The sequence below is a fragment of the Erithacus rubecula genome, assembly GCF_903797595.1.
Source record: "Erithacus rubecula genome assembly, contig: scaffold_139_arrow_ctg1, whole genome shotgun sequence".
NCBI lineage: Eukaryota > Metazoa > Chordata > Aves > Passeriformes > Muscicapidae > Erithacus > Erithacus rubecula.
The window spans coordinates 137652-155137 of record NW_027636156.1 but is presented as its reverse complement, the minus strand read 5'-3'; the positions used below and the strand labels follow the sequence as shown (position 1 = coordinate 155137).

At 56.5% G+C, this 17486-nt stretch overlaps 3 protein-coding genes across 3 annotated transcripts in view; 2 read left to right on the top strand and 1 right to left on the bottom strand.

Annotated features, from left to right (window-relative positions):
• Positions 1-17486, top strand: part of LOC306815488 (cytochrome P450 4F3-like) — a 91101-nt gene that overhangs the window by 28145 nt on the left and 45470 nt on the right. The window lies entirely within an intron of this gene.
• The window catches only part of LOC306815480 (cytochrome P450 4F3-like), a gene marked incomplete at its 5' end in the record, with an annotated part of 91296 nt that overhangs the window by 32786 nt on the left and 41024 nt on the right, over positions 1-17486 (bottom strand). The window lies entirely within an intron of this gene.
• Positions 865-14026, top strand: LOC306815484 (high affinity immunoglobulin gamma Fc receptor I-like; the record flags this gene model as incomplete). Its single annotated transcript, XM_079332038.1, has 7 exons — positions 865-962; positions 1592-1612; positions 1701-1931; positions 2189-2443; positions 3645-4000; positions 6722-6849; positions 13795-14026. The coding sequence occupies exons 1-7, from the start codon at positions 914-916 to the stop codon at positions 14024-14026; spliced, it is 1272 nt and encodes a 423-aa protein (XP_079188164.1). The 5' UTR covers positions 865-913.

Genomic DNA, 17486 nt, shown 5'->3' with positions numbered 1-17486 from the left:
CATAACAGGGAGCCCTCTGGAGCAAGACTCCAGGACAAGACCCAGGTGTCACCAGCCCAGAGGAGCTTTTTTCCCTCCTGGCAGGATCCCTCTGCATGTGCCCCCCACAACAGAATCCACATCCTGGCCTCAGCATGAACAGCCTCTTCCTTCTGCAGCAGGAAAGAGAAAGCAAAAATCTTGGGAGGGCACGGCCAGAGAACCCCATCCCCCACAGCCCCCCAAACACTGTCCCCTTTTCCCTTTCCTGGGATCCCCTACCTGTTACCTGCACAGGTTTTCTCTGGGATGTGTGAGCCAGGAAATGGGAGGATGGCAAAACATCCAGGGGTGGGGCAGAGAGCCAGAACCTCCCAGGACAAGCCTGGGTTGTCCCCTGGCCATGAGCACCCTGTGGGGGCTGTGATGGGCTCTGAGTCAGCCCAAAATCTGAGGCACCCTGGGCAGGAGCTGTGACTCCTGTGCCCACCCAGCCACTGCCCATCCCTGGCACCCCCATTCCCTTGGTCTCTTCTCCCTGGGGACCCCCACCCCAGGTCTCCCATTGGCCTGCACAACCATTGCCTGGATCCCATCCCATGGGCTGCGTCTTCCTCCAGAAACCCCATTCCCAAGGGTCCCTTTTTTCCCCCTGCACCCCCAGCCCTGGGACCCACAATCCCTGGACACACATCCTTGGCTCTCTACAACACCTCAGCCTCCAAATTCTGTCAACATCCTGTCCTCACCATGTCCCTCCATCAACACCATGTCTCACAAGGCCCCCAACCTGCCCCCATCCTGTCCCCACCCTGCCCCCACCAAGGGTCACCTACACATGAGGATGAGACGTGACCTCGCTTCCTGTCCCTTCATCCCAAGAGCCGCCAGCCAGGGGACGGGTGGCCCCAACAGCGAGTGACAGCCAGTGCCCATGGCCAGGGACACCAGGATGGCCGGGAAGGTGGCGCTGCTCCTGTGGGGTGAGTGCCCCGGGCACGGGCCTGACGCCCTGGGGATGGGCTCTGGTGAGGTAGAGAGGGGTGGGGAGGGGGCACAGGGGGGCTGTGGGGTCCCCTGAGGTTCCCAAGGCAGCAGAGCCAGGGCATGGGCATGGAGCCCTGTGTGACCAGAGTGGTGGGGTGGCCGTGTGGGTAGGAACACGGGATCTGGGATGTGGGGTTGGGAACAGGGGGATCGAGGTGTGGGGACAAGGATGTGGACAAAGGAACCTTGGGGCTAGGGCAGCTGTGGGGACAGGGTCAGGGAGACAGGGATGCAGGGACAGGGACAAGGGCCACGTTCCATGCAGATGGGGCATGGGGAGAGGTGCCATGGGAATGGGATCATGGGCTCAGGGCCATGGGGATGTGGCTGTGGGGACAGGTGCTGTAGGGCTGGGGGAGGTGACCTGTGCACACATGGGGTGTCCACAGTGTCCCCATGTCCTGCCTCAGCCCAGGGTGACTGAAGGGTTTCTGTCCTCAAAACCTCCATGCTACACCAGTTTTCCTGTGGGGACAGTTTGGGGACAGACACCACACCAGGTCCCCCAGGTGCTGCTGTCCCAGCAGGGCCACCCCCACCCAGCCCTGTCCCTTCTCCCTTCCAGCCCAGATCCTCGGCCTCGCTGGTGAGTCCTCAGGGGATGCCATGTCCCTGCCCTGCTGTCTCCAGCCCCATGGTGGCCCTGGCAGGCTGGTGTCCCCTGTCACCCGCAGGTGCCCAGAGCACCCAGCTGCTGGTGGAGCCCCCCTGGACGCCAGCGGTGCTGTGGGACCGGGTGACACTGACCTGCCAGGGCTCGGGGACCGACGGTGCCACCACCTGGTACAAGGAGGGGCGGTGCTGGGGGCAGGAGGGACCCGACAGCTTCACTGTCACTGAGAGTGGCACCTACACGTGTGGCAGACCCGACAGTGGGCTCAGCCAACCTGTGATGGTGTCAAATGGTGAGGGGGACATGAAATGCTCAGGGTGGCTCCCTGATAGGTCTGGGTGGGCTCCACTCCGTGAATGGACGCACATCCCTTGTGTGGTGAGAGCCTGGCCCCTGCATACAGGGACATCTGTGTCATGGGGCTGCTCCTGGTGTCCATGGGACCCTCCCGTGCAGTGGACACTGCACCCAGATGTCCCCAGTGCCATGGGCACCCATTCTGGACCTGTCTTGGGCTCCTCAGTTTGACAGGACCCTCCTGTCCCACAGACTGGCTTGTGCTGCAGGTGCCAGCACGGGCACTGCTGGAGGGGGACACGGTGACACTGCGCTGCCGGGGCTGGCAGGACAGCCCTGTCACGAGGGTGCGATTTTACAAGGACGACAAGGAGCTGGGGGGCTCCCTCAGGGACACAGAGGTGTCCCTGTCACCCCTGGAGCTGCACAACAGCGGCCGCTACCGCTGCGGGGGCTTGGAGCGAACAGGAGCAAAAGTGTCAGCAGCGGTGACAGTGACAGTGCACGGTGAGCACCCCCACGGCTGGAACCCCAATTTCCTGACACCCCCAAATCCACTTCTCAGTGGACTCAGAGTCACAGTCCCCACCCCCATCTCCTTCCCAGATCTCAAGCCTGTCTTGGTGCTGGAGGGTCCCCCCTGAGCTCCCCGAGGGGTCTCCCCTCAATCTCAGCTGCCTCAGCACCCCCAGCCCCCTGCGGCCCCCAGCCCCCCTCCTGTACCGCTTCTACCGGGACGGGCAGTTGGTGGGGGGCCCGCAGGGGTCCCCGCAGCTCCTGGTGCCCGCCGTGGGGGTCTCCCACTCGGGGAATTACAGCTGCGAGGTGCGCTCCGAGGGGGGGCCGTGCGGAAGAGCAGCGCCCGGCTCGGCGTCACGGTGCGCAGTGAGTGTGGGGATGGGCACGGGGAGCCCCCACAGCCCCCCCAGCTCTCCCATCCCTGCTCAACCCTCTGTGTGCCACTCTGTCTTCCCAGCTCTCTTCCTGGGTCCCCCCATCAACCTCGCTGGTTCCTGCATCCCCCACCAGGTCCCCACAGTTCTCCCTTGGTGTCCCTCTCCCTCTCTGATGTCCCTCCATTGTCCATGGCCCTGCCATCCCTGTCTGGGTCCCCAAAATCTTTCCTGTGGTTCCTTTCAACCCTCTCCATGTGTCCCCTCTGTGAATGTCCCATCCTTCCCTGGGGTTCCTTCCTTCCCTTTCCAAGCGTCCGCCCCACTTCGTGCCTTTCTACCTCACTGTGATCCTCCCACCCCCTCTCTGATCCTCCCTCTCCCTGAGTCCCTCACTCCTCCCTGCTGTCCCCCACTCCTCCCATGTCCCCAACCCCTCCTGTGTCCCGCTGCAGGGGTCCCACCCTCAGGGGTGTCCACATCTGTGGAGCCCCCCGGGGGACAGGTGGCAGTTGGGGATCGCCTGGTGCTGAGCTGCACGGTGGCCATGGGGACAGGTCCCCTGTCCTTCTCCTGGCACCGGGGGGGCTCGGGGACACTGCTGAGCACTGGCCCCCGCCTGGAGCTGCGGCATGTTGGGCACAATGACAGCGGCCACTACCAGTGTCGGGTCAGCAATGGGGACACTGTGGCCGAGAGTGTCCTCCTGAATGTCACTGTCCTGGGTGAGTGGGGCCCCCAGACTGAAGGTGACACCACCCACAGCATCCCCATCCCCGCCGCACCTGGTGCCAGCCCTGTCTGTGTCACCATAGTGCCCGTGGCCAATGCCACCATCACCCCCGGTCCCCCGGCACTCCAGGTGTGCCCAGGTGACCCCGTGACCCTGCGCTGCTCGGTGCAGGTGGGCTCAGCCCCTGTCACCTTCACCTGGCTGCACAACGGGCACAAGGTGGCCAAGGGTCCCCTCCTGGAGCTTGGGGCCGTCAGTGTGGGACATTCGGGCACCTACCAGTGCGTGGCCACCAACCAGCTGGGACAGGACGGGCACCGCGTGTTCCGGGCACTCAGCCCAGAGCTGGCCCTGGAGGTGACACCACAGGGAACCACTGGACTCACAGGTGGGGGTCACACGGAATCACTGGAGTGTTCAGGACTCCCGGGGTTCAGGGTGACCCCGTTGTGTCCCTCTGTGTCCCCAGCAGTGGCTGTGAATGTCGGCAGGACCCTCCTGTACCTGCTCCTGCTCCTGGCTGTCATTGGGGGCTGTCACTGGTGGCACCGCCGGGGTGGGTGACCCACACAGAGCTGCCAGGACCCCACGGGCAACTAAAGGACACCAGTGACACCTATGAGAGCGTGCTGTGACACTGGGGACACTGGGAGTCCCCATCCCATGGCTCCCGTGGTTGCCCATCCTGCCCAGGGTGATGACCATGAGTCAGGGGGCTGCATAGGGCACCCAATGCTCCCCTTTCCCCCTCCCAGTGCTCCCAGTACACTCATGGCTCCCCATCTCTCCTCCCAGTGCTTGGGGAACACAGGACTCGTTTCCTCTTATTGGCACCGAAATGCAGCTTTTTGGCTCAACTGGCAGAGATGGTGTTTCTTTGTTCAGCACTGTTGAGCTTTAGGAAGGGGATTCTCCAATTTTGGGCTGCCACAAAAAAACAGGGGCTGGTGCCCCTCCCCCTGCCAGTGGAGGCACAAAAAGCAAAGGTCCCAAAGGGCAGAGACAAGAACAATTTCCTGCAAACTGCAACGAGAGAACAAAACCAACAGCAACAGCAACAAGGGTCAGAATCCAAAGGGTCACAAAAGGAACCATTTCCAGGGAAAGCCCCAGCAAGGAACAAACCCCAGACAATTCCCCCAGCTCAATTCCTCCACCAGAGGAACCTGGCAGGGCCCTGGATCTTCATTGCTCTGATGGCCACAGCAGCCTTCAGGAGGCTCTGGATTCTTGTGTCACCATTCCCAAACCCCTCCTGTGCCGTGGTCCCCACACCACGATGTCACAAAGGCCCTGGGGGGTTCCAGAGCCTCCCCCTTTTCCAGGGCAGTCAGGATCAGGCCATGGCAGTTGAATTCCCTCTGTCTCCACAACAGCTCTGCCAAAGCCAAGTGATGCCCTTTGGGCTCCCTCAAATCCCCTCTCCTGAGAGAATCGGTGCCAAGGATTCCTGGGGCCTCGGGGCCAGTCCCAAGGGGATGTTTTGGCCATTCCCAGCGTTTTAAACACTCACAAATGGGGGAAAAATTCCTCCCAATGCCCACAAAATCCTCCCCTCTCAGCCTGGGAATTCTGCTCCTCCAATTGTCTCATCCAGGTGCAGAATTCCCCCCGCTCCCAGAGCTTCTCCCATATGGAAAATCAAAGAATTGGGAATTTGGGTCAGCTGGGACAGAGCCAAATCCCAGCCAGGATTTCTTCAAGATGCAATGGCCACAGGCAAGTCCTGACAGCTCCTCACACCCCTTGTGCTTCCAGAGCTGGTAGTAAAACTTTCCTGCAGCTCAGAAATCCCTGGAATTAATCAGTAATTGGACTTAACCAACCCGGAGTGAAGTGCAGTGGTGGGGAGATGTGGAGGGATCCCAGAAAACCAACATCCACACAGGGATTTGAGGCACTATAGTCCAAAAAGATCCACAAAGTTTCACTAATTTTGGTTTTGAGGGGGAAGGTGAGTTTCCACACAGCAGGAATATCAGGAATATTCCCATGGGAAGGTGTTTTCTGCGTCAATGTTACAATTTTGGGTGTCTAAAAGCAGCAGCTGGAGAACACCAGATCCAGGATCTCCCCCCAAATTCCCAGCAAGGGCCATGGGCCCATCTCCCCCCAATCACACTCTCACCAAGGGACCCTCCCCACCTCAGGACACCCTAAACCTCACCACACCCTCAGCAAGGGACCCTCAGCCCCTCAACACCCCAAATTCCCAGCAGGGGCTGGGGATCTCAACTCCTCTCATTAAACCCTCAGCAAGGGACCCCCCAAACCCCACCAAGGGCTCCTCTTCCTGATCCAAATAAATTCATTTAACTGTTAAAGTACCCCTTCGTTCTGATACCCAAAGAGGCTGACCTGGAACAGACACTAGACAGAGTTAAAGGAATAAAATAGAATTTAGTAAGAGTATTACACGGATACACCTTGGGGAGTACAAGAGGCTTCACCCAAGCTGGACTCCAAGTCATGAGTTTTCACAGTTTTATAACTTTTGGTCCATTTCCATAGGGTAAATTGTCCAATTCCAGTTCCAGGTTATGCAATCCCACCCTCCCACATTGCTCTCCCCAATTCACTGCTGTTTGCACTTCTTGTATAAATTATACATTTTGAGGCTGAAGCTGCCACAGTGTCCCTGGTCCTGGGGCTGGAAAAGGATTGTTTTGTCTGACTGAACTGTGAGGAGAACCTCCTAACACTTTACATGGAGTTCAGAGTCACACACTAAGGCAGTGCAGAATCTGGAAAATAGGAAAACTAAAATTTAAGGCATCAATTCCGATCCCGGGCACGTGCTGGGGGTGTCCCTCCATGGACACGTTCCATCGGGCACCGCTCCCTCGGCTTTACAGACATCCTGATAGTCACGAGACTGCCCGAACCCCTCCCGAAATCCCTCCGCATTTTGCACACAGTGAGTTCCGTCACTTAGGATTTTTTGGATTTTTGTCATTTATGTTTTCCATGGAGTAAGATTGCCACCTTCTGTTCGCTGTTCTGAACTACACAGCGTATTTTGGGGGGCTTGCTTCTATTTTATACGATTCCATCGTTGTTATAAGAATATATTATATTATTGGCTTTTCGCAAATAATAAAATGAATGCTGTATGTATAATGTTGCGAAACTCTGCTGTATAAATCTAGTTTATTTTAGTTCCGCGTGTGCGCGGCTCTGGACTCCATTTCCCAGGGGGCACAGCGCGTCGCTGGGCGTGGCTCAGTGCGTCACTTCCGCCGCGGCTGCGCTGACTCGTCGTTGCGGCGCTGGCGGCGGCAGAGACGGTGAGGGGCGGGCGGCCGGAGCATCTCGGGGCCGTGTCCTCGGGCCTCGGGGCGCTGGGGCGGCGCTGGGAAGGGTCTGTAGGAGAGGCTCGGCCGTGGGTGGAGTGGGCAGGAGCAGCCGGGGCTGCGCGCTGGGGAGCGGCTGCAGCAGGGCAGGGCTGGGGGAGGAAGGGGCTGCTGGCCCCGCGCTGGGCCGGGCTGGGCAGGCGGGTCCGGGCCGAGCCCACGAGGTTCAGCGAGGCCAAAGGCAGGGGCTGCACCTGCACCGAGACAGCGCCGGGCTGGGAATGGAGGGAGAGCAGCCCTGGGAAGGATTTGGGGCATGGGGTGACAAGAAGCTCAGCGTGCCGTGGCTGAGCTACCGTGCACTGGGGACACAGAAAGCCAACACTGTCCTGGGCACATCCCCAACAGCTGGGGCAGCGTGTGAAGGGGGGATTGTGCCCCTCAGCACAGCGGCTTATCAAGTCACTGCCTCCTAAGAGTAAAATTGCACTTTCCCACATTGTTGTCGGGTTTTTTTGTTTTTCGTTTTTTGGTTTTTTTTTTTTTTTTTGCTAAATGTTTTCATGCTCTTTTTAGAGCACGTAATTTGTAAAATTGAATTAACCAATTTGATAGTAATATTCCTTTTTCCTTTTTTATAGTCTGCATATTTTTTCATTAATTAAGGCATATCCTGACATTCTTTTTCTTTGTAAACATTTGGTTGAACTATTAAGATGTATCTTTTCCTGTTAGGAGGGCTTGTTCTTTTATTTCCCTCCTTCTGGTATAACCCCTATTCCTAATGGTGTCTGAAAATATTTCTTCTCAATATGTTATTACTTATTTCAGGAATTAGTAAGATATTTCTCCTCCATACTTTGGTTTTACTTTTAATTATTACACCTTTAATTAATGACAGCAACTTCAAATTCCTTTTCCCTTTCTCCTGCCATTTCTACAGTGTTACTACACACATCACATTTTTTTGAACATTTACTACACAAGTTCTTTTTGTTCTAGTATTTACTATAAATTTTAATACTTTCTTTTGTGGGCCTGTTTTCTTAAAGGCTTTGGATGATAGAGCCCATGATCTCCCCATCTTCTTCCAGATGTACCTCCCGAACTACTCTCAGATCCCTTCCCAGCTGAGGGCACCTCCCTCCACAGTGTATCTTTTCTTCACAGCAGAAACAAGCATTCTCAGCCTGCTCCTGGTACCTTGACTGTGCCAGGGCTTCACCCTTTCCCTTCTCCCCGTCTCTAAAACATGAATGTTTAGGAGTAGTGGGATGGGAGGGACTGTCAGGATGTCTCTGGATTTCAGCTGAACTCTCAGCACTTTGGTACGATATTCTTCCTTTACAGAGGGATTTCCTTTGGGCAGTGGGAGCCGGAGTCACTAAGGGAGCAGTGGCAAGGGCGGGGTTTAGTAACAGACCTGAGAGTGCCCGAGAGAGAGAGGTGGGGGCAGAAGGCAGCACTTGTGGGGAGAGTGGTTGGAGGCGGAGCCCGGCATGGGAACCGCCGAGGAGCCTCCATCAGCACCCAGATCAGTGCACGGCCCGTGCACACGCGGCTGGTGGCGCCGGGACCGCGGCGCCTGGGAGGGACAGGGGACAGGCAGAGGAACCGGCGTGGGTTGTGCTGGCACGGGCGGGGAGCCCAGGGCAGCCGGGCCACGGCTGGAGCAACCTGCGAAAAACCCGCGGCAGCCTGGATGGAGGCTGGGGGAAAAGTAGTAATCCACTACTGTGGACTGTGCTAGGAAACCCTTGGCTCCCTTTATACTTTGTATCCCAATTCTTACATGAACCCTGATTCTTATCTGAACCTTTGGTACCTGGGTTCTTTGGTTTTCTAAAAAATCCTGACCCATTCCTGATTGGTCCTTCAGTGCCTCTGGCCGCTGCCTGTTTAAATAAAATCCCTTTGACAAACGCCCCTGGCCCCTGACTTTATTTTAAGTCCCTTCGAGAAGCTCTCCCAGCCCCCATTTTTATTTAGAAGTCCCCTCTTCACTCACTTTGTTCCTTCACCTGCCGCTTGTCTCGTGAGAAGTCAGAACTGAGGTTAGAAGAACTCAGCACTCGCCCCGTAACTGCTGCATCTCAGACAGACACCAGTCACACACCACCCAACCAAGCGATACTCACAGTCCCATGTTCTTGCCTGGATCTTCCTGCACAAGAAATCACAGGTAATTTACTGCAATTTTCCTCGGGGCGAGCTCAAATTTCTTGCCCATGCCTTATCTTTTGATGAATTTCCTATCCCAGGAGAAGGCAAGAGTCACCCCAGGAGACACCAAAGGTAGGGTGTTTTCCCAGCATCAGTTTTTCCCCTGAAAAATGGAAATTCATCACATTGAGATCACAATTTTTTTTATAAATTACAACAATCGGGTAGGTTAATCAATAAGGCAATTTGTTAATTCCATGATAAGGAACGGGCAAGCAGTGCTGGGGATGCAGGGAGTCTGCACTCCACCAACACGTCCATTCTAGCCCTGGTCACTGCCCCTTTTCTAGGCAGGTTCTTGTTGAGTGCTGTCATGCCTACTGTGCTGGGATAGCCCAAACAAGTTGGCTGGATTCCAATCAGCAGCCGGTGCAAGCCCCCACCAGGGCTGGACAAGGCTCAAACCTGTTCTCAGGTTACACTCTTAGCAAGCAGGTAACAGCAGTAACAAGCCTTCCCATGTTCACACAAGCTTGCATTTTCCTTATCCATAAAAAGTGGATACAATTCATAATTATAGTGGCAAAAAACACATAACAGCAAAAGCCAGTAATTCACAACAAAGTCATTTTAACAAATATAATGAAATTATTATATTTTCCTCTGTCTCATGTCCATGCTTTAAGTTCAATATTCTTGTTTATACTGATCCCATGCTGTGTTTCTATAATGATACGAATCATTATGCAACATCTCACACGACTATAACATTTTTCCAGCAGACTTTTCAACAGGAAAACGAACTTCAAAGGTAATCTTTCCATCATTCGTGGGCAAAGGGGACAGAAACAGAGCCACAGACACGGGGGGCACTGTTCAAAAGTTTTCTGGCAACCTCAGGGGGGCAGCGAGGGCCACAGTGGCAACCGCAGTCCCTCCAGTAGTCTGTGATTTTGGTTTTTTTTCCTACCACATAGGTACTGATTTTGTGGCTACCATGGCGTCCCCTATGGCCACTGTCTCCCCGGCTCACTGGCCGTATCTCTCCCACAATTCCAGCTCGTGGCTCTGTGGCTGCTTTGCTCATATGCAGCCCCACATGGGATCCCCCACTCGTGGCCACCTCCCGGGCAGGGTGGGCAACCACGGGAGCCAAGGGCAGGGGGAAACATGGGGGATGCCCTCAGGCAGGGATCTCCAGTGCCCCCAGTGTCTCCAGTGCCACAGCTCATTCTCGTAGCTGTCACTGGGGTCCCGCTGTCACCCCTGGCAGCTCCTTGTGGTCACCTGGGGGATGTGGGGGGGCCTGAGAGACACTCTGGGTTTGGGGCCTTGGGTGGGTGACACCCGTGGGTGACGTGTCCCTGTCCCCCCCCCCACATACTCACCCCCTGCCCACTCGGTGCACACCACACTGGGGTCCAGGGCCTCCCCCTCCTCCAGGGCTGTCCTGTGGGGATAAGGGGGGGTCTGGGTCATGTCTGGGCAGGTGGGAAAGAGGAGTCCCAGCCAGAGGTCCTTCCCCCCCCCCCCCCCACTGGTCATGGGGCTTCCTGGTGACTGCAAATAAAAGGGGAGGGAACTGTGGGGACCCTGAGACCCCTGAATCTTTCTGGGACCTCAGCTGCTCCAAACACCCATGGCACCCCCAAATCCTTACTGGAGCCCCAATTCTCACCACACCCCTCACTGCTCCCAAACACTCCAAGCACCCCTGAACCCCGTGCCACTGTGCCCCTGACCCTCCCAGTATCCCTGACCCTCTGAACAACAAAACTCGAAGCCTGACAGGGAGGGGCTACCCCCAATCTCCCCCATGACCCCAAAAAATCCCTCAATATCCCTGCAAGACCTCCAAGAGCTCCCCAAACCCTCCAGAATCTCCCAGTGACATGCCAGTGTTCTTGAACACACACCCAGGGATGTGTCTGGGGCCCAGCCAAGACACTCCAAATTCTCCCCACAAGGCACAGGATACATAGCCAAGGTCACCGTGTGTGGGAATCTCTGTGTGGGACGGTCGTCAGGACAAACTCAGGCGCTCTCTATATTCTGGTCTTGAAGTTTGAAGTTTATTGTAAAGGGCGTGGGTGCAAAGGGCCCTGCTGAGAGCTGCCAGCTGCAGCTCAGAGCAGGACAGAAAGAGAGTGGGGGTAAGGAGTTCTAAGAGATAAGAGGGGGGAGTAAGAGGTAAGAGAGAGAGAGAAGTAAGAGGGTGATGTAAGAGAGCGATTTTCCCATTTACAACACAATAAATCTTCTTCTGTGTTGAATATTCTAATTTCCACTAACCAATCTAATACAAGATACAAATCCTCTAACATTTGCATACAACCTATAGAAATTACTATATTAAGATGTTTTGCTGCTTTCTTATCTATAAAGCTCATCTCTGCTCCTTCCTGTGATGCCTGGAGATGGTCTCTGCTGGCTTGTTGGTACTTGTGGTCTTTTGCTTTATCTAAACAAAGGAAAAGGCCTTCAAGCATTCACATTGTTGCTCTCAGCCACACAGTCGAAAACCGCTGTCATTTCTATCTCGCTTATGGTTTCAAAATCCTTTGCTAAGCACACATATTTATAAGGTTTTCCTAATTCATCCTTCCCAACAACTGTGGGCTCAGTTTTCCCCAGCCCAGGGGCCCTGGGTGCTGCTTGATCTCTGCCCCAACTCTAGGGACTTTCCCTCACTCCAGGACCCCCATGTCCCCCCATTGTCACCCATCCCAGCGGTGACACCACTGACAGCCCCCGATGAAAGCCAGGAGCAGGTACAGGAGGGTCCTGCTGACATTCACAGCCACTGCTGGGGACAGAGTGGGACACAATAGGGTCACCCTGAACCCCGGGGCTCCTGAACATCCCAGTGACCCCGTGTGACCCCACCTGTGTTCCAGTGGTGTCCAGTGGTTCCCTGTGGTGTCACCTCCAGGGCCAGCTCTGGGCTGAGTGCCCGGAACACGCGGTGGCCGTCCTGTCCCAGCTGGTTGGTGGCCACGCACTGGTAGGTGCCCAAATGTCCCACATCGACGGCCCCAAGCTCCAGGAGGGGACCCTCGGCCTCCTCATGCCTGTTGTGCAGCCAGGTGAAGGTGACAGGGGCTGAGCCCACCTGCACCGAGCAGCGCAGGGTCACGGGGTCACCTGGGCACACCTGGAGTGCCAGGGGACCGGGGGTGATGGTGGCATTGGCCACGGGCACTGTGGGGACACAGACAAGGCTGAGGCAGGAGGGATGGGGATGTTCTGGGTGGGGTCCCCCCTAGCCCGAGGGTCCCGCTCATCCAGGACGGTGATGTTCAGGGGGACACCCTCGGCTATGCTGTGCCCGTTGCTGACCCGGCCCTGGCTCAGTAGTGACCACAGTAGTTCTAGTGGTAGTGATCATTGTCATTCTCCCAAGTGTGCCCCAGTTCCAGGCGGGGCCAGTGCCCAGTGGTGCCCCTAAGCCCCCCCTATTCCAGTAGAAGGGCAGGGGACCTGTCCCCATGGCCACCGTGCAGCTCAGCACCAGGCTGTCCCCAAGTGCCCCCTGTCCCATGGGGTCTGCACCGACAGGAACGCTCCCGACAGTGAAACCTCTGTGGGAGATGGGGGACACCAAGGGACTGTGAGGGACCTGGGGGGCCCGGGAAGGGGCAAGGGGACCACAAAGAGGGAGAGGGGGAGTAGAGATGGAGGATCCGGGAAAGGGACCTAAAGGAAGGATGTGGAGTTCAGGGAGGGGACACCAAGGAGCAGAGAGGGGAATTGAGAGAGAGGTACGGGCATCCGGGCAGGGAGGGGAGGATGTGGAAAAGCAGTCAGGAATGGATGAGGGCACCAAGTCAGGGCTGGGGATTCCCAGAAAGGATGGTGGGACAAGGTGGGCTGCAGGTCTACACGGAGGTTGAGGGTTCTCAGGTTGTATGCAAATGTTAGAGGATTTGTATCTTGTATTAGATTGGTTAGTGGAAATTAGAATATTCAACACAGAAGATTTATTGTATTGTAAATGGGAAAATTGCTCTCTTACATCACCCTCTTACTTCTCTCTCTCTTACCTCTTACTCCCCCCTCTTATCTCTTAGAACTCCTTACCCCCACTCTCTTTCTGTCCTGCTCTGAGCTGCAGCTGGCAGCTCTCAGCAGGGCCCTTTGCACCCACGCCCTTTACAATAAACTGCAAACTTCAAGACCAGAATATAGAGAGCGCCTGAGTTTGTCCTGATGACCGTCCCACACAGAGATTCCCACACACGGTGACCTTGGCTATGTATCCTGTGCCTTGTGGGGAGAATTTGGAGTGTCTTGGTTGGGCCCCAGACACATCCCTGGGTGTGTGTTCAAGGACACTGGCATGTCACTGGGAGATTCTGGAGGGTTTGGGGAGCTCTTGGAGGTCTTGCAGGGATATTGAGGGATTTTTTGGGGTCATGGGGGAGATTGGGGGTAGCCCCTCCCTGTCAGGCTTCGAGTTTTGTTGTTCAGAGGGTCAGGGATACTGGGAGGGTCAGGGGCACAGTGGCATGGGGTTCAGGGGTGCTTGGAGTGTTTGGGAGCAGTGAGGGGTGTGGTGAGAATTGGGGCTCCAGTAAGGATTTGGGGGTGCCATGGGTGTTTGGAGCAGCTGAGGTCCCAGAAAGATTCAGAGGTCCCAGGGTCCCCACAGTCCCCCTCTCCCCTTTTATTTGCAGTCACCAGGAAGCCCCATGACCAGTGGGGGGGGGGCCCTCTGGCTGGGACTCCTCTTTCCCACTTGCCCAGACACAGCCCAGACCCCCCTTATTCCCACAGGACAGCCCTGGAGGAGGGGGAGACCCTGGACCCCAGTGTGGTGTGCACCGAGTGGGCAGGGGGTGAGCATGTGGAGGGGGGGAACAGGGACACGTCACCCACGGGTGTCACCCCCACCCAGGACCCCAATCCCAGAGTGTCTCTCAGGCCCCCCCACATCCCCCAGGTGACCACGAGGAGCTGCCAGGGGGGACAGCGGGACCCCAGTAACAGCTACGAGAATGAGCTGTGACACTGGAGACACTGGGGGCACTGGAGATCCCTGCCTGAGGGCACCCCCATGTTTCCCCCTGCCCTTGGCTCCCGTGGTTGCCCACCCTGCCCGGGAGGTGGCCACGAGTGGGGGATCCCATGTGGGGCTGCCCAGAGCTCCCCGTTCCTGTGCTCCCAGTACCCCCAGGGGCTCTCTTCCCTCCCCCAGTGCCAGGGGGCACAGGAACCTTGTCCCTCTTATTGGACACAAAACACAACTTTTGGATTAAACTGGGAGAAATGGTTTTGGTTTGTTCAGCTCTGCCTGCTCAGCTCGGGAAGGAGGAGGGTCCTGGTCCGGTTGTTGAGCAAACCACAGTCAGGCCTTTTTTGGCCATAGAAAGAATTCTCACCTTTGCAGCAGCTCGAATGCTGCGAGAATCAAAGCCAAGGGGGCGGGGGGAGCCTCAGGTCCTGGCTGCCACCTGGGGCTGGCCAGAGCAGGGCTGGCCAATGCCCATCCCTGTGCAGTGGCCAAGGGGAGAAGCTCCACAAGAATATCCCGGCAGCCAAAAAACTTCTTGTGGGCAAAGCTGGGGGCATCTGAGCTTCAAAATGTGTCCAGTGCTGCCAGAGTAGCCCAAAATCCCTGGGAGAGGCAGCAGAGCCGTGTATTTGGGCACAGGGATGGTTCAGCAGCACAGGTGACCTTTAGGAGCCCCTGCCATAATTACAACAGCTCATTAAGGCTCTGCTGCTCCCTCTCCTCCTCCCGTGGCTGCTGTGTCAGGACCAGCAGTGGCACAGGAAGAGCAGCACCTCCAAATGTGCTCTGGAGCCCCTGAGGAGCCCTGGCAGTGTCAGCAAGGAGCACCTGCTTTCCTCAATATGCCAGGGGAATTCAACATTCCCAGAGCTGCTGTGCCAGGGCTGAAGGAGGAAAAGGCAGTGAGAGGCTGAGGGTTTTCAGGAATTGTGGTGGAAAGGCACAAGAGGTGCTGCTGTGGGCCTGAGACCTGCCTGGGGTTGGGTGCTGCCTTCCTTGCGTTCCCATCAGGGACAGCGGTGGCGGGTGTTGCGCAGGGTGTGTGCCTGGGCCGGGACACTGCTGCGCTGCCACTGGGCACCAGGATCCAAGCTGCTGCCTTCGTCTCTTCTGCCCGGGCGCTGCCGGTGCTGGTGCCGGCACTGATTGGTGCAAAGCGTGAGTTTGCCAAAGGAGCGATTTGGGCTCGTCCCTCCTGCCCGAGGCCGCCATGGCCCCTGAGGGGTTGGAGCTGGCACCGGGGCGCCCCCTGCTGGCCGGGAGTGCTCCCTGCAGCGCCCCCTGCTGGCCGGGAGTGCTCCCTGCAGCGCCCCCTGCTGGCCGGGAGTGCTCCCTACATCGCCCTTTACTAGCTGTGGCCAGAACTGCACCAAGGATGAACAAACAGCCCTGAGCTGGTTCGATATTTTTTGTCTTGTCTTGGTGTTTGTTCTGTTCTGTTCTATAAATTTCCTAAGAATTACCTGTTGCTCCTTTTCTTAAATTTTTACCTGGAAGCCCCATAATTGCAACAGTTATAAAAATTTGGAAGGATGGGTTCTCTTTCCATTCCAGGAAGGTTCCTGCTTTCCTTGGCAGATGTTTTTCTTTTAAACCAAGACAGTTTCCAACTCCTGGGTTCCAGCATGAATGGGGCAAATACTCAAAGAGAAGACACGTTCAGACACTTGGCCACCTCATGCTCTGCCTTTAAAGCCCTGGGGCCTTCAAGGCCCCTATTCCAAGGTGGAACTCCTGGTCACTTGGCCACTCCGGAGATGGGTTTGGCAGAGCATCCCACTGTCCTCAGTGTGCCATGGCTGACAGACTGACTGACACACAGGGCCTTGTGTCACCAAAAGCAAGGCCTAAACCAGCCCTGCCAAATTCAGGTGTTCCAAAATGTCTTGAGACATCCAATTTCTCCTGTCCCTAACACCCCACCCTGTGCCACAGCCTGATCCCCACTGCTCTGGAAAAGGAAGAGTCTCTGGAACGCCCCCAGGGCATTTGTGACATCATCGCGTGGAGAATACGGCAGAGGAGGGGTTTGAGACAGGGCAGAAGGGAATCCTGAGCACTGGTTTCTAGTGGCAGCCCAACATTGCAGAATCCCGTTCCTAAAGTTCAACAGAGCTGAACAAAGAAACACCACCATTGCCAGCTGAACCAAAAAGCTGCATTTTGGTGCCAATAAGAAGACAACAAGTCCTGTGTTCCCCAGGCACTGGGAGCAAGATTAGGAGCTGTGGGTGTACTGGGAGTGCTGAGAGGGGCATTGCAGAGTTGCTGGGAGCACAGGGGTATTGGGAGGGAGAATGAAAATCCCATGGATGTACTGGGAGCAATGGAGAGGCACTGGGAGGGGAAATAGGGAGCCCTTGGGGGTACTGGGAGCACAGTAGGGAGGGAATGGGGAAGTGTCTGAGAATTCTGGGAGCACTTGAATATGGAATGGGGAGCCATATATGCAATGGGGGTGAGGAAGCCCTTGGGGGTTTTGGGGGCATGGGGAGCTTTAGTGTCCCTGTGCTGCTTCACCCGTGACCCCCCACTTGTACCCTCCTACCCGTGAATGTTGGGCTCCAATGGGAGCAGTACGGGAGACACACGTGTGTGACTGCCACATGATGGGGTTACCCCAGTACCCCCAGTGCTCCAAGTGCAACCAGTGCCCCAGTCCCATCTGTGCCCAGAGTGTCACAGCACATTCCCATAGATGTCCCCGCATTCCCGTGATTGCCCATGGGTTGCTGGCAGCTCCGCGTAGGTCACCTGGGGATCCTGGAGTGTGGTGGCACGGGGGGACACTGCGAGAGACACTGGCTATGGCCTCTGGGCAGGGGGACACTCATGGGTGACATGTCCCTCTGCGTGTGTCCCAGCCCGGACTCACCCCCCGTCTGCTTGGTGCTCACGACGTGGGTGTACAGCACCTCCCCCTCCTCTGGGGGGGCCGGGGGTTGCGGGGGGACCCTGAGGGAATAAATGGGATGTGTGGGTGGGAGTGGGAGGTCCTGGGGGTTGGGGTCAAAAGCCAGAGTTTGGTGTGAGCATCACACTCACCTTTTCTGCTGCTTCCTGTCAGCTGCAAATGAAACAGGGGAGGGGTGACTGTGGGGTCCTCAGGGATCCGAAACCTCTCAGGGATCCTCAAACCCCACTGCACCCTCAATATCCCCCAGCAACCCTGAGCTTCCTTGGTGACTCCAGAACCCCTGAACCACTCCAGTGCTCTGGACTCCTCAGCCTCCAGAAGCTCAAGCCTGGCAGGGAGGGGACTCTCCAAATTCCTCCAGGATCACTGAAAGATTCCCTCAAATGCTTGCAAGGCCAACACCACTCCAAATCCTTCAGGTCCTTGAGCAAAGGTCCTGAGCACTCAGCACAGCCCATGGCAGGGACTGTGGATGCCATACCATTATCCCCACATTTAGGTGATCCCATAGCTCTCCCGGGGCCCCCATTGTCCCCA